Source organism: Rhyacophila brunnea, unplaced genomic scaffold (genome assembly GCF_057557595.1).
Source record: "Rhyacophila brunnea isolate RB1 unplaced genomic scaffold, BYU_Rbru_1.0 scaffold_8, whole genome shotgun sequence".
NCBI classification, from domain to species: Eukaryota; Metazoa; Arthropoda; class Insecta; order Trichoptera; family Rhyacophilidae; genus Rhyacophila; species Rhyacophila brunnea.
This window is the reverse complement of record NW_028233350.1, coordinates 17566441-17579700: the sequence shown is the minus strand read 5'-3', so window position 1 is coordinate 17579700 and position 13260 is coordinate 17566441. Positions and strand designations below refer to the sequence as shown.

The 13260-nt window shown below is 34.7% G+C and overlaps 2 protein-coding genes across 2 annotated transcripts; one reads left to right on the top strand and one right to left on the bottom strand.

Annotated features, from left to right (window-relative positions):
- Nucleotides 1–240: 240 nt before the first annotated feature.
- Fer3HCH (Ferritin 3 heavy chain homolog) lies at nucleotides 241–6020 on the bottom strand. Its single transcript, XM_085959025.1, has 3 exons — nucleotides 5774–6020; nucleotides 4045–4269; nucleotides 241–723 (listed from the first exon to the last, which is right to left on the bottom strand). Exons 1-3 carry the CDS (start codon nucleotides 5879–5881, stop codon nucleotides 526–528), a joined length of 531 nt encoding a protein of 176 aa, XP_085815151.1. The 5' UTR covers nucleotides 5882–6020; the 3' UTR covers nucleotides 241–525.
- A 401-nt stretch (nucleotides 6021–6421) lies between these two features.
- Nucleotides 6422–12884, top strand: APC10 (anaphase-promoting complex subunit 10). The gene is made up of 3 exons (XM_085959024.1): nucleotides 6422–6707; nucleotides 9997–10233; nucleotides 12639–12884. The coding sequence occupies exons 1-3, from the start codon at nucleotides 6611–6613 to the stop codon at nucleotides 12848–12850; spliced, it is 546 nt and encodes a 181-aa protein (XP_085815150.1). The 5' UTR covers nucleotides 6422–6610; the 3' UTR covers nucleotides 12851–12884.
- The last annotated feature ends 376 nt before the right edge of the window (nucleotides 12885–13260 follow it).

The window sequence follows — 13260 nt, the reverse complement described above, 5'->3', positions numbered from 1 at the left end:
GGCCTACAGAATATAATTAAAGTAGCACAACATTATGAAGACTACCATTGTATTGATTTTATCACAACACGCCTTTTAAGAGATCAAGTAGCATCCACAAACAGTCTGATTGGTTTAATTAAAACTCTCAAATCATTTGATCAAAATCATGCTATGCTTTATATTTTTGACAAACATCTTATGAAGAGGTATCCATTTAAAAACACATTGTAATATTTTACACAATAAATGAGGACAGAGTTTGTTGTGGTGAATATTTCATTCTTATTTATTTTACTTCATATTACATTCCTATAGGGAGCAATACTGTAACAATAATACTGTAATAATTGACTGAATAGTGTTTATAAATTATGTAGTCACAAAATGTTTTTAAAACAAAATGCAGACATGCTAGGCATAAGCGTTTGTTGTTTACTGTATTTTCATGAGGTGTTCTATTTATTAAAGATAATAATTAACTTGCTATTTTAACAACCACAATGTAATGATGTATAAAAGAATGTAATAATATTACGCATATCTTTATTCATCGTCAGATTTATCAATATTTTTATCGAACATATACACGCCGAGACCCTCTCCAACTCTTTTTAAATTTGTTACATGGTCCGCTATTTCTTTCATTGAATCGACTTGCTCCTGCAGGAATTCTGACTCCAAGAAATCGCAAAGGTGAGCATCGTTCTTGTCTGTTGCAACCCGATGAATCTCCAATAAGCTCTGAAACATAGGTAATATGTATAGGTATAGGAAACATTTAAGAAAACATCTGTTGATATTATAATAATCTCTGTGAGGGCTCATATTCTCTACTTCGTAGTGAAAAATGGTAATCTACTTTTCATTTAATATAAAGTTGAATCAAACTAAGTAGTAGTACACAATTAAAAACAATAAATTTAATTTAGAATGACTTTTTTATGCAATGGTTTGGTAAGATTTGAATAATACTTTTATGGGTACTCTAGTTTCTACTGTAATGGAAATGAATTAGAAAAATAGTAGGTACTGTATTAAGCATGCATAAATTGAAAACACCTCAGAAACAAACAAACAAAAAAAAATGATTCCTAAATATTATATTATAATACAAGGTGAAGTACCCGGCTTCTCAGAGGGTCGCTTCGTGGATACATTTATCTTAAATATTAAAAAAAAAAAATAAGTAATTATCTTTTTTATATTAAAATATCTGTGTAATACAATATGTCAACATAAAACTAATTCTAATAGGAGGTCAAACAAAAGAACACTAAATTAAAATCGAATCCAAAATATGCAAATGTTATTAATATGTAGTAAAAAAATTCAAAATTGGATGGAACAAACAAACGATAAACTTTGTATTTTATATAATACTAATTTAGAAACCTTCGCAGGTGTGCGCACAACAACTGACAAAAGTTTCATCGCAATCGGATTAATGGTATAGGAACCATACAAATAAAAGAAGATAGAACTAAGAAGAAGAGGATGGTTTTTCTAATTCAGAAACCTTTGTGAGCTTGCACACAACAACTCACCAAAGTTTCATTTCAATCGGATGAATGGTATAGGAACCATACGAATAAAAGAAGATAGAATGAAGAAGAACAAGATGGTTGTACTAATTCAGAAACCTTTGCGGGTGTTACCACAACAACTGACGAACGTTTCATCGCAATCGGATGAATGGTATAAGAACGCATACGAATAGAAGAATATAGAATAGAAGAAAGAGAAGAAGAAAATGGTTGTACCAATTCAGAAACCCTTGAGGGCGTGAGCACAACAACTGATCAAAATTGCATCGCAATCGGATGAATGGCATAAGAACGCATACGAATAGAAGATAGAATAGAAGAAAGAGAAGAAGAAAATGGTTGTACCAATTCAGAAACCTACGTAGGTGTGGGCATAACAACTGACGAAAGTTTCATTGCAATCGGATGAAAGGTATAGAAACCATACGAATAAAAGAAGATAGAACGAAAGGATGGTTTTTCTAATTCAGAAACCTTTGCGAGTGTGCACACAACAACTCACCAAAGTTTCATTTCAATCGGATGAATGGTATAGGAACCATACGAATAAAAGAAGATAGAATGAAGAAGCTGAAGATGGTTGTACTAATTCAGAAACCTTTGCGGGTGTCACCACAACAACTGACGAATGTTTCATCGCAATCAGATGAATTGTATTTATAGGAACCATACGAATAAAAGAAAATATAATGAAGAAGAAGAAGAAGATGATTTTTCTATTTCAGAATCCTTTCAGGGTGTGCGCACAACAACTGACGAAAGTTTCATCACAATCGGATGGATGGTAAAGTAACCATACGAATAAAATAAGATAGAATGAAGAAGAGGAAGATGGTTTTTCTAATTCTGAAACCTTTGCGAGTATGCACACAGCAACTCACCAAAGTTTCATCGCAATCGGATGAATGGTATAGGAACGCATACGGGACAGACAGACAGACATTCATTTTTATATATATAGCCTATAACCTTCGCGCAAGTGCAAGCAATAAGTTGACAAAGTTTATCGCAATCGGATGAACGGTATTGCAGCGCATAAAATACAAACAAACAAACAAACAAATATTGATTTTTATATATTAGATGTTCAACAAAAAATATTACATTGTCAAATCTTGTAAATTAAATATTTATTGAATAAAAAAAACAGTTTAGTACTGCCTGTATTAAATATACAGGGTTTCAATAAAATTTTAATATCTACCACATATTGTAAATAAAAATTGATTACAAAATAATAATCTGATACCTATCTGTTATTTTACACATTACTTCAATACAACACCGGTAAATAGTTATATTGTGTATTTGCATGTAATATTTTTTCTCCCTCTATTTCCCATTTCTTGAATCAGGGTTCAAAATGACGTAAAAACTTTTATATATTTTCACTACATGATAGCTACATCACAGTGTCTGTTGGAGGGAGTTAAGCAACGGGTAACTGAAAAGAATAGTGTTTACTTGGACAATTGGGATGTAAGAAGATAATAATAATAATAATATAATATTATTATGAAAGTGATGATATTTCAAAACCTCACTGATGATACAAAATTGAATGAATAGTATTTTTCTGAATTATTACTCTCACCTAAAATAGCTAATTACCGAATTGGTTATTTGAGAAGACATGTTTTTATTTGACAAATTAAGTATAATCCAGACCAAGAACATCACTGTATATGAACAATGTTTTCCGTCCGCGTTGGAAAGCGTTGTATCTATCAATGTATCTTGGTCTGTATTAGTAGGTAGATTATACCTATATAGGTATCTTTTTAATACAACTCGTTTTTTTAGTACAGTCTCGTGCGTAACTTGGTATTATCTTATATTTTACATTTTCTTTACACGTTTATATATTTTGTTTTAACAATAAGTTTCGCAGGTCCGTACATGTTGGAAAAGGGACGCTTACTAACTTTCTTTCCCTTTTTTCAATTTCGCGTACCCACGCCGTCCAGCAAAAAGGACTCTCGTGATTGGCCAAATTTTATCGCGTGATGCTTTTGATTTGACGAATCACGAGGACCACCCCGGCGCAGGCGCGTGGAAATTTGAACGTTGCCGGCAAGCGCGGCAAAATTTATTATATATGAATAAGTACTTATATTTAATCTTAAAATTATCTCTTTCATCCATCATCATTTATACTTTTTTAAATTAAATTAAATTTATCTTAATTACACCTCCGCCCAATATGTGATTTTCACACACCGGACGAAGGCCTTTACTTATGAATAAGAAACAATTACGTAGTTAAGCAAGGAATCAGATTAGATGTTTTATGAAGCCGTTTCTAGAGGTCAGGGTTACGTTTCGACTTATGACTACTAAATGATTATTTTACACCGGGAGAAGCCCGCCTGTAACAGGGGTGTATCATTAGGTACATAAAAATAATAGTAGCGAGATTTCACCACTACCATGATATTATGAAAACAGAATATCTAATATGAAAAGGTAGCGGGAGGCACAGGTTAAATATTTTTTCTCGCTTAGGTATTTATATTACCTCATTGACTTCCTTTTCCAAGTTCAACGCAGCTGTCATGGCGTCCTGTGCACTACCCCATTCCTTTCTTCCGGGCGCTGATATATCTGTCAACACAACGCTGCCACCTCTCTTGTTTTGATATGTTAAGAATTTCATCGCGTGTTCCCTTTCCTCGTGGGAAGCCTTTTTGAAGTAGTTATGCAGTCCGGGTAGACCGATATCATCTCTATCCATATAATATGCCTGTCAAAAGAAAAACATGCCAATGTTTTGAATATTAAAACATAATATACCCAGACAGAAGTGCCTTTAATATTATTGCTTCTGGTAATTTTCTCTATTAGATAGGTAATAGACAATAATTAAACTCCATAACCAGTGATAGCCAACAAGGTAGACATTCGATACAGACTCTAATACAGCCACAATAAGAATAACATTGTGAAAAATATTATAGAATTTTGTCAGGTCGAAGGTCAGCAAGGACGAGAAAGAGCTACTCCATGATGGAGGAATTAAATCCCCCCCACCCCCCCCCACAAAAATAATCTCGTCATAAATTATACTAACGGTTTTATAAATGCGTTTAAAAATTAATAAATTTAAAAAATCTTAACACCTCTGCACATTCATGTACTGAAATATGACTATATTCTAAAACATTAGAGCGAGAGGTTTAAAAAAACACTATTTTATGTACTAAAAATACTTTTTGCAGTCATCAAATGCTTAAAATAAATATAAAGGATAACAAGACTTCAAAATTATATAAATAGATTATCTACAACGTTTAATGAATGTCCAGGATCATGGTTTGAAAATGCAATAAAAGCTCTATTTTGACCTACGCTGAGCATGTCCGCCCTTAAGACCACAGTGAGACATTTATATTCTGGTAGGTGGTGTAAAACGATGGAAGTGAGAGGGCGGGATAGGAATTTACCAGCGCTCGAAATGGAAAAGTTTACGAACCGGAGCGCTCGGAACTTTCTGAAGATATTAAACATAGTTATCAGATTTTATGCGTATTTTATAAAAAAGAGGTGTGTTAGTTTTCTTTATATGGCCTATCAAGCTCAGATGGTCAAATTATGTGTTCCACGAGACGGAGCGATAATTTTACAGATTTCACGAACCGGAACGGCGCTCCGGTCCATTTCGAGCCCTGGAATTTACATGAAATGGATGGAGAATTTGGGTAGTGGGGGCAAATAGACGTAGGTACCTGAATGAGCAGGGTGATTTTTAGCACCCTAGATAGTTGTTATGATGTGTATGCCACAATCAATGACATTAAATGTCATTGGCCACAATAATTATAGTAATCGCATTGTAGGCTGGAGAGATGGAAACCAAAAGCGGGGCAGAGAGATGTATGTGAATTTTTAGTTATATGGATGGATGTGATGACGTGTCGGCCACAATATTGAAGTTGCACCGAACAGAATCATGTTAAATTAAAACGTTTAGTTGTAAAATTCATGTCTCTACCTAAATACTAACTTCACTGTTATTTTAACTGATTAGGTATAATATTTAGTAAAGAATGATGGAAAGAATTCACAGGAGGTAGAGCTACCTACTACAAGAATCCATTTTAACTCTACTAACGGTAAATTTACTTCACACATTATCACATAGATATACATTAATTTTGTAAGACCCAAGCTTCGATTACCTAACTTTTCAGTTGTGAAAACGACTTGAATTGTTTTATTTAAATAGATTTTAATAAAAAAAGTCTCACCATTGATAAATATACGTAACTTGCATATAGTTCCATATTGATTTGTTTGTTTATAGCATCTTCACATGCGACATCATAATTTTGTCGAATTTGACTAATTTTGCTCATATTGTTCACGACGTATGGGCCCTTCGATTATAAAATTTTCAGTCTTGCCTGACTTTTCTTTCTATCGAATGTTTCGATCGTTATTTGCGTCTGCGCGATTTAGTGTCAACTTAAGTTGTCAAGAAAAAGCACATACTGCGTCATTATATTATATTATTCAAAAGTTGTTGACACTGTCTAAATCAATAAATTAATTACGACAGATGGTAAGAATAAGTAAAATACTTTTAATTTACGGTATATGATCTACAGCGCCAATTTTTAAATACCACATACTTATATAGTGTGGAAGCTGCAAAAATTAAATATCACTAACGCCTAGGAATACTTGAGCAACAACAATGGATATGTCTTATATAATAAATCACCCTTTATAGTGGCATCTCTTTTACATTAATTAGGGTTTTTCTAATCAACCTATAAGGTGACGTCAAATATATCGCTGTGTATTATAGAGGCTTTGCAAAACGATTGAAGCTTATTTTTGCCGTTTGGCAATGCACAAATTTTCAAAGTGACATGTTTACGTATATTATCTATGGTGACATATTTACAAACTTTTTCTATTGTTCGACAGAATACTACAATGTTGCACATTATCGTCATTCACGACAAATTTACTATATTTACGTTTTAAAACAATATTTACACATCTCATAAAGCTTTCTAAATATTTTTAGCCATTTTTTAAATTGAAATTAGTTAACCTATAATCACATAATAATTAATATGAGTGGAGAAAAGGATCCTGTTATTGGTGAAAGGTCTGGAGCTGTCAGAGAAGTCGGAACCCATGCTATTTGGAGTTTATCGTCATGTAAACCAGGTTGGCTTTAATTGCTTAACGTCTGTTATAATACTAAATATTACGAAGAATAAGTAAGTACCTATATTCTGAAGAAACTCTTCTCGTTCAAATTTCCCTGCCTTTCCCGCATCGCTATGGTTGCCAATATAATATGCTAAGATAATAATTGTGATGTAGGGCTGACCTTTGTTTACTTAGCTGAAACTATCAATCTTATTCAAATTACCTTGAGAAGAGGGTTTTTAATTTTAGAATCAACAAATAAGGCAAACTGTATGTCTTCACAGAAAACGGCGAACTTCTAAACCTGTATGACACGGAGTGAGAATGGTTTAGCAGGGGTGCCTAACCCAAATTGTTTGTTGGGCCAAAAAAAGATTACTGAGCTTAGGTGGGCCGCACATAAAAAAAAAAAAGAACTCATTCAAAATATTTTATTACCATATAATTAACGTGCCACTTGTTTTTGTATATTGTTTGATATCTTTTTCATATAGACTGGTAATTTAGTCGACGCACGCATAGCAGTTGATTGGTCGTGTTTTCAACGAGCAACCTGCTGCGACACTTCATTTCATTTCGAAAAGAGCGATTCTAGTCCCAAACGCTGATGTAACCCACATTGCCAGTCGTTTAAATTTTGAAAATTTATCTTTGAGGATATATTTCTAATAAAACTCAAGCTTATTCACTTCGAGCATGCACTTTAACTCTATGCTTGATAGAAGTTCTATTAGCTCCATTTGTAAATTCCACCTCCACGTTAAATGTATTTAAGAATATTTTGAACATTTCCTCATACTTTTGCGTAAATGCGAATCTGATATCGAATTCTATAATTAATTTTGTGACTTCATTAGAATGTTTAAAAAAATCTTTACTGTCACTATTTAGTATGGAGTGTGTGCAGCCAGCATAAACATAAAAACAGGAACTAGCACGCAGCACAACAAGAAAGTTTGGTACTAGTCGGTTATCCCGGATACAGTGGCAAACACATTTTTAAAATAGCCGATATACTGGATTATTTGTTAGGATAACCTAACCCAGTGGTCGGCAAATCACGCCTCGCGAGCCACATGTGGCTCTTTGGCCCCTTGGGTGTGGCTCTGCCACAAATGACCACGTACCTACGGGCTAAAACAGTGAAAGATATAACAGTCAAAATGTCTTCGAATATAACCAACCAGCAAGTCAAAGATTTGAAATTGGTTTCAGCTTTATCAATAGCAGTTAACGAGTCTTGTGACAAATGATACACCACAAGTTTCACGTTTTGTACGATTTATTTCATCTACAAGTCCTAAAGAAGAACTTGTAGGATTATTGCCACTCAAATATCAAACACGTGGAGAGGATATTGTAAATGCTGTAATTGAGTGTATGGAAAAACATCATATTCCACTCGATAAAATTGTGTCAATTTCAATACGTTAAGTATGACCGGCGTAAGAAAAGGGGTTGTTGCTATTTTGAAAGAAAAAATAATCATGACATACTTCCTAACTTTTCCTAGCTTTGTTCGCATATATTTGCAAAGTTATGAAATTGGTGAATAAGATTATCAACTCTATTATAGATAAAGCTTATGGATAAAGAATTATGGAGCTCTAAATTTGAACATATCTATGCTGATATGGACATGTTGGAGAAAAACAAATGTGAACTTATTTCACAGCACAAGTTTAGTAGTCTGCTTTAAAGACCTGGAGAAGGAAGACATGATGATTTTTAATACCTGGAGTAGTATTCCTGACTCATATGATCAGTTGAAAAAACTAGCGTTTACTGTTCTTTCCCTTTCCGGTTCTACATATTCATGCGAACAGTCTTTTTCATGCATGAACCTTATCAAGAGTAAATTGAGAAGTCGTTTTATTGATGAGAACCTGGAATCGTGCCTAAAATTAAAGATAACAACATACAAACCTGACTTATCCAGACTTTTCAAGGAGATGCAAGGCCATTGTTCACATTGAGTGTTTGTTAGTCATTGTCATGATTTAATTTTATTGATACCTTACCTACAATTTAATTTTTATCAATGTATTGAGAATGATATCATGTTAACAGTGTACCTACCTATATAGTAAGTTTAAGAAATTTGGCTCTCAAAAAAAATCTAAATCGTTGTACTGTTGATATTTGGCTCTGTTGACTGAGTTTGCCGACCACTGACCTAACCTAACCTAACTTAATCTAAACTAACCCAAACTAACAAATAATCCAGTATATCGTGATACACCCCTGTTACAGGCGGGCTTCTCCCGGTGTAAAATAATCATTTAGTAGCTCAAGTCGAAACGTAACCCTGACCTCTAGAAACGGCTTCATAAAACATCTAATCTGATTCCTTGCTCAACCACGTAAGTAATTTTTTTAATTTAAAAAGTATAAATGATGATGGATGAAAGCGATAATTTTAAGACTAAATATAAGTATTTAAATATAATAAATTTTGCCGCGCTTGTCGGCAACGTCCAAATTTCGACGCGCCTGCGCCAGGGTGGTCCTCGTGATTCGCCGAATCAAAGATCACGCGATAAAATTTGGCCAATCACGAGAGTCCTTTTTGCTGGAATGGCGTGGGTACGCGAAGTTTGAAAAAGAAAAAAGTAATTAGTAAGCGTCCCCTTTCCGATAGGATAGGACCTGCGAAACTTATTGTAAAAAACAAAATATGTAAACGTTTAAAGAAAATGTAAAATATAAGAAGACCACGTTACGAGCACGAAAGACCGTGTTTTATTTACACTCCAACCGTTTGAATTTCTTTTTTTGTGAATCCGGGGTTCGATGGACACCTGAGCTAGCCGCTGGAACCCCGGGGATCTCAATCGGCTATTTTAAAAATGTATTTGCCGCTGTATCCGGGATAACCGACTGGTACCGAAAGTTCTAATTTCACAAAATATAATATAAATGTGGGAAATTTACGGTAACCAATGAATGTTCCCGATTGTTTTATTAAATGTCCGAAATTATAGACTTGTACAACCGACATATGCGAAATCAGTTAAAAGTCTATCGTATATGGTAAATCAATGGCTCAGTCAATAAGATCCATGCTCCTCATCCAAGCACACATTGCGGTAATTTTTATATTTTACCTCTCTTATATTTTTCTGGCCGAAAAGACGAACGGTGGTATAGATTTGTAATTATCAAAAGGTGGGACAATAGAGATATAAGTGAAAGAGAAGGGGTAGGATTTTTAGTTCGACCGTGATGATGTGTCGAACAGAAGATTGAAGTCTCACTTTAGTGTTTGTGATATCAATATGTGTGTAATTGTTTAATATTTCAGGCTTTGGCATTGATCAACTGCGCGATGATTGCATGGACACGTATTGGCAGTCGGATGGGCAGCTGCCTCACCTAGTGAACATTCAATTTCAGAGAAAAACAACCATCAGCCATATTTATATTTACACCGACTACAAATTGGATGAAAGCTATACTCCGAGCAGGATATCCATTCGCGCCGGAACGCATTTCAATGACCTTCAAGAGGTTGAAATCATTGAATTGAGTGAACCCACAGGTATACTCAAGCACTTATGTTTATACTGTAATTATGTTCATAGGATCCTGTCTTCTGTTCTTCTTCTGTCAAAGGTAACTTACCAAATTGTAGTAAGCCTCCCAACATCCCGAAAGTTGAACCCATTTTTCAGATTCTGCAGTTACGAGAACCTTTATATTAGGTATATACTCCTATGCTTTCAATATTTCCCTGCATGGTACGTTGCAACAAATCATACTTAAACCCTCTACAGACACTCTTTGTTAGGTGGTCGAACCAATTTGGTCAGATTCAATATGATCCCAGATCATGTGGATGCGTCATCAGACATTATCGTCAGATTGTCTAAAATGTTAGGTACTTCGGGTTTGCTTCAGCTTTAACATGGACAGACTGACTGTCTACCAAACAAAAGAGTCTGTAGGGCCTTTTACATAGGTAGCCGTTTATATTTCGGGAATTGGCAACACTGGTGTTGCTAGGTGCAATTTGACTTCTGTATTTTGAAGTTTGTCATTTTTAACGGCAAAAGTACTCTGAACGTTTTAATAAACGGACGATTTTTGTTTTTTTAAATTCATTTGAAAAATTTATCGCAGCCAAAAAATGGAATTAACTCGTGAAAATTTTCGTGTGATTATTTTTCATAACTTTCGACATAGATTATCGCGGGAACAGTGCATCGCTGAACTTAGTGTTTTATATGGCTATGAAGCACCATCAAAAACTACGGTATATCGCTGGTTTAACGAATTTTATCATGGCCATCGTTTGCTCACAGACGAGCCGCCTGAAGGTCGTCCAAAATCGGTTATTTCTCCAGAAAACATCGATACTGTGCGTGAACTGATAATGCAAGATCATCATGTGATATACCGTGAGATTGAGGCATCCCTGGGCATTGGTAACACCAGCGCGTATACGATCTTGCATGAACATTTAGACGTGAAAAACCTATGTTCGCGTTGGATCCCGCATAATTTGACAATCGCACAAAAAAGGCGCGTGCAAAAAATACGATTGAGGTGCTTCAAAAAGCGTTTATAAGATTGTTACATGTGACAAATCTTGGATCTATATAATAAGCAGCAGTCGACCGTATGGGTCTTCCAAAATGAGCTTAAACCAACAAAAGTTTGTAGCGCTCGAAGCACTTCGAAGCAAATGGTCGCCTGTTTTTTCGGAAAAATGGCCCATATCGCAACTATGCCTTTAGAGAATTGTAGAACAGTCAATTCTGAATGGTACAAAATCATTTGTTTGCCAGATTTTTTTGGTGAAATAAGGAAAAGCAACTATCGGCGTCAAATCATCCTTCATCAAGACAATGCGAGCTCTCACACATCGGCTCAAACAAGCGCCTATTTGAGCACTTAAAACATTAAATTGGTGGGTCATCCGCCGTACAGCCCCGATTTGGCACCGAATGATTTCTTTTTATTCCCGACAGTCAAAGATACATTGCGTGGTCAATGATTTTTTACACTAGAAGAGGCGGTTGATGCATTCAAAAACCATGTTTTTGAGTTACCTTCTGCAAAGTGGCAAAAATGCTTTCCAGATTGGTTCAAACGTATGGAAAAGTGTATAAATTATCGTGTAACATATTTTTAAAAACAATAAAACTGTTTTCATTTATAAAAAAATCGTTTTTGTTTGTTATTCCCAAAATATAAACGGCTACCCTCGTAGCATTGTCTACTTAGCCTCTGAAAATTATAGCCTTTTTATGTTCATTATGTTAATAAGTGTTGTAAGCAGGGATGCCGGACGTCCGGATTTCAACAGCGTTCTCCCGATTTAGAAACTATGATCCCGAGTCACAATTAATAGTCTGTAATTACCGATTTGCACAGAAAAAATTAAATTGGAAAAGCTTATAAGTGTGCATCTGGGCAGGGATTTGAAGAACAAAAATTAGCAAGATGCCATTGGCAACGCAAGATGCTCTAGTGATACAAATTCAAGAATTGTCTTACTCCCAGACTTGCATTATAATAGTTCAATAAAATTGCTGAACATTCTTTTGCACGTCAGGTGTGGACAGTACACTTCATTTTGTGCTTGTTCAATATGATGATTTTTTCTTATGTTTTGAATAATATAATATCCTTCAATAATTCTAAAATATACTAAATATACGATTGTGACTGTAAAACTTTCAAACATAAATAAATGAAATTAAGAAGTAAGAGTAATAGTTAAATTTAACCCAGTCTGTAAAAAAAATGAACGGATATGTCAGGCTGGCGATCACAATAATTGTTATATTATGTACAATACCTTAAACGAATCTATTGTATATGATGTAGAAAGCATACGAAAAGGGGATGTTTTTTTTTTGTTCTTTTTTCAAAATGTCTTGTTGGAAATTTGGTATCTGTGGTTGTAGGTATGTATCGTATAAAATATTTTTATTCCAGGTTGGGTCCCGATACCAATAAAGGATATCAGAGATCGAGCAATCAGAACATTTATGGTCCAAATAGCTGTTGTGAGTAATCATCAAAATGGCCGTGACACACATATGAGACAGATCAAAATTCATTCGCCCTGCGAAGGCCGAGGACTATCACTGGACCATTTCAGCACTTTTAGCACTGTCGAGTTTCAGCAATTTAGTACAATAAGATAATTAACAAACACGTAATAAAATCCTATAATAATTATCATACTTTACTCATTTCTCCCACTTTCCAGTATTGCTTTCTACAAATACACCATTTTAAGTGAAGTTCAACAGTTCAGAGCAGAAGGGGAACTGATGTAACAGAACCTATTTATACACTGTTGGCCAGGGCTTCGAATCGGAACTGAACCGAAAAAACTGTTATTTTTGTCAGAATGAAAAGCGGAACCGAACCGAAAAAATATCGGTTTTCGGTTTGGTACATGTTCAAACACGTGCGTTAACATGATCTTACTCCCCATTTCTTATATATATTTTTTTGAAAAAATTCACCTAACCATTGGATCAAACACATGTGGAAAAACAACATGTATCCAGCTGCAGGATTGGACCAGACTGCTGCTCTATCAACTCGA

What these genes read in the sequence shown, in the direction of transcription:
- Fer3HCH (XM_085959025.1), bottom strand. Translation starts at nt 5,881, where the DNA reads ATGAGCAAAATTAGTCAAATTCGACAAAATTATGATGTCGCATGTGAA. An exon ending in GTTACGTATATTTATCAATG is followed by an intron (nt 4,270 to 5,773) that starts GTGAGACTTTTT and finishes TTCTTTTGACAG; the next exon opens with GCATATTATATGGATAGAGA. An exon ending in TGGAAAAGGAAGTCAATGAG is followed by an intron (nt 724 to 4,044) that starts GTAATATAAATA and finishes CCTATGTTTCAG; the next exon opens with AGCTTATTGGAGATTCATCG.
- APC10 (XM_085959024.1), top strand. Translation starts at nt 6,611, where the DNA reads ATGAGTGGAGAAAAGGATCCTGTTATTGGTGAAAGGTCTGGAGCTGTC. An exon ending in TTTATCGTCATGTAAACCAG is followed by an intron (nt 6,708 to 9,996) that starts GTTGGCTTTAAT and finishes TTAATATTTCAG; the next exon opens with GCTTTGGCATTGATCAACTG. An exon ending in TGAATTGAGTGAACCCACAG is followed by an intron (nt 10,234 to 12,638) that starts GTATACTCAAGC and finishes TTTTTATTCCAG; the next exon opens with GTTGGGTCCCGATACCAATA.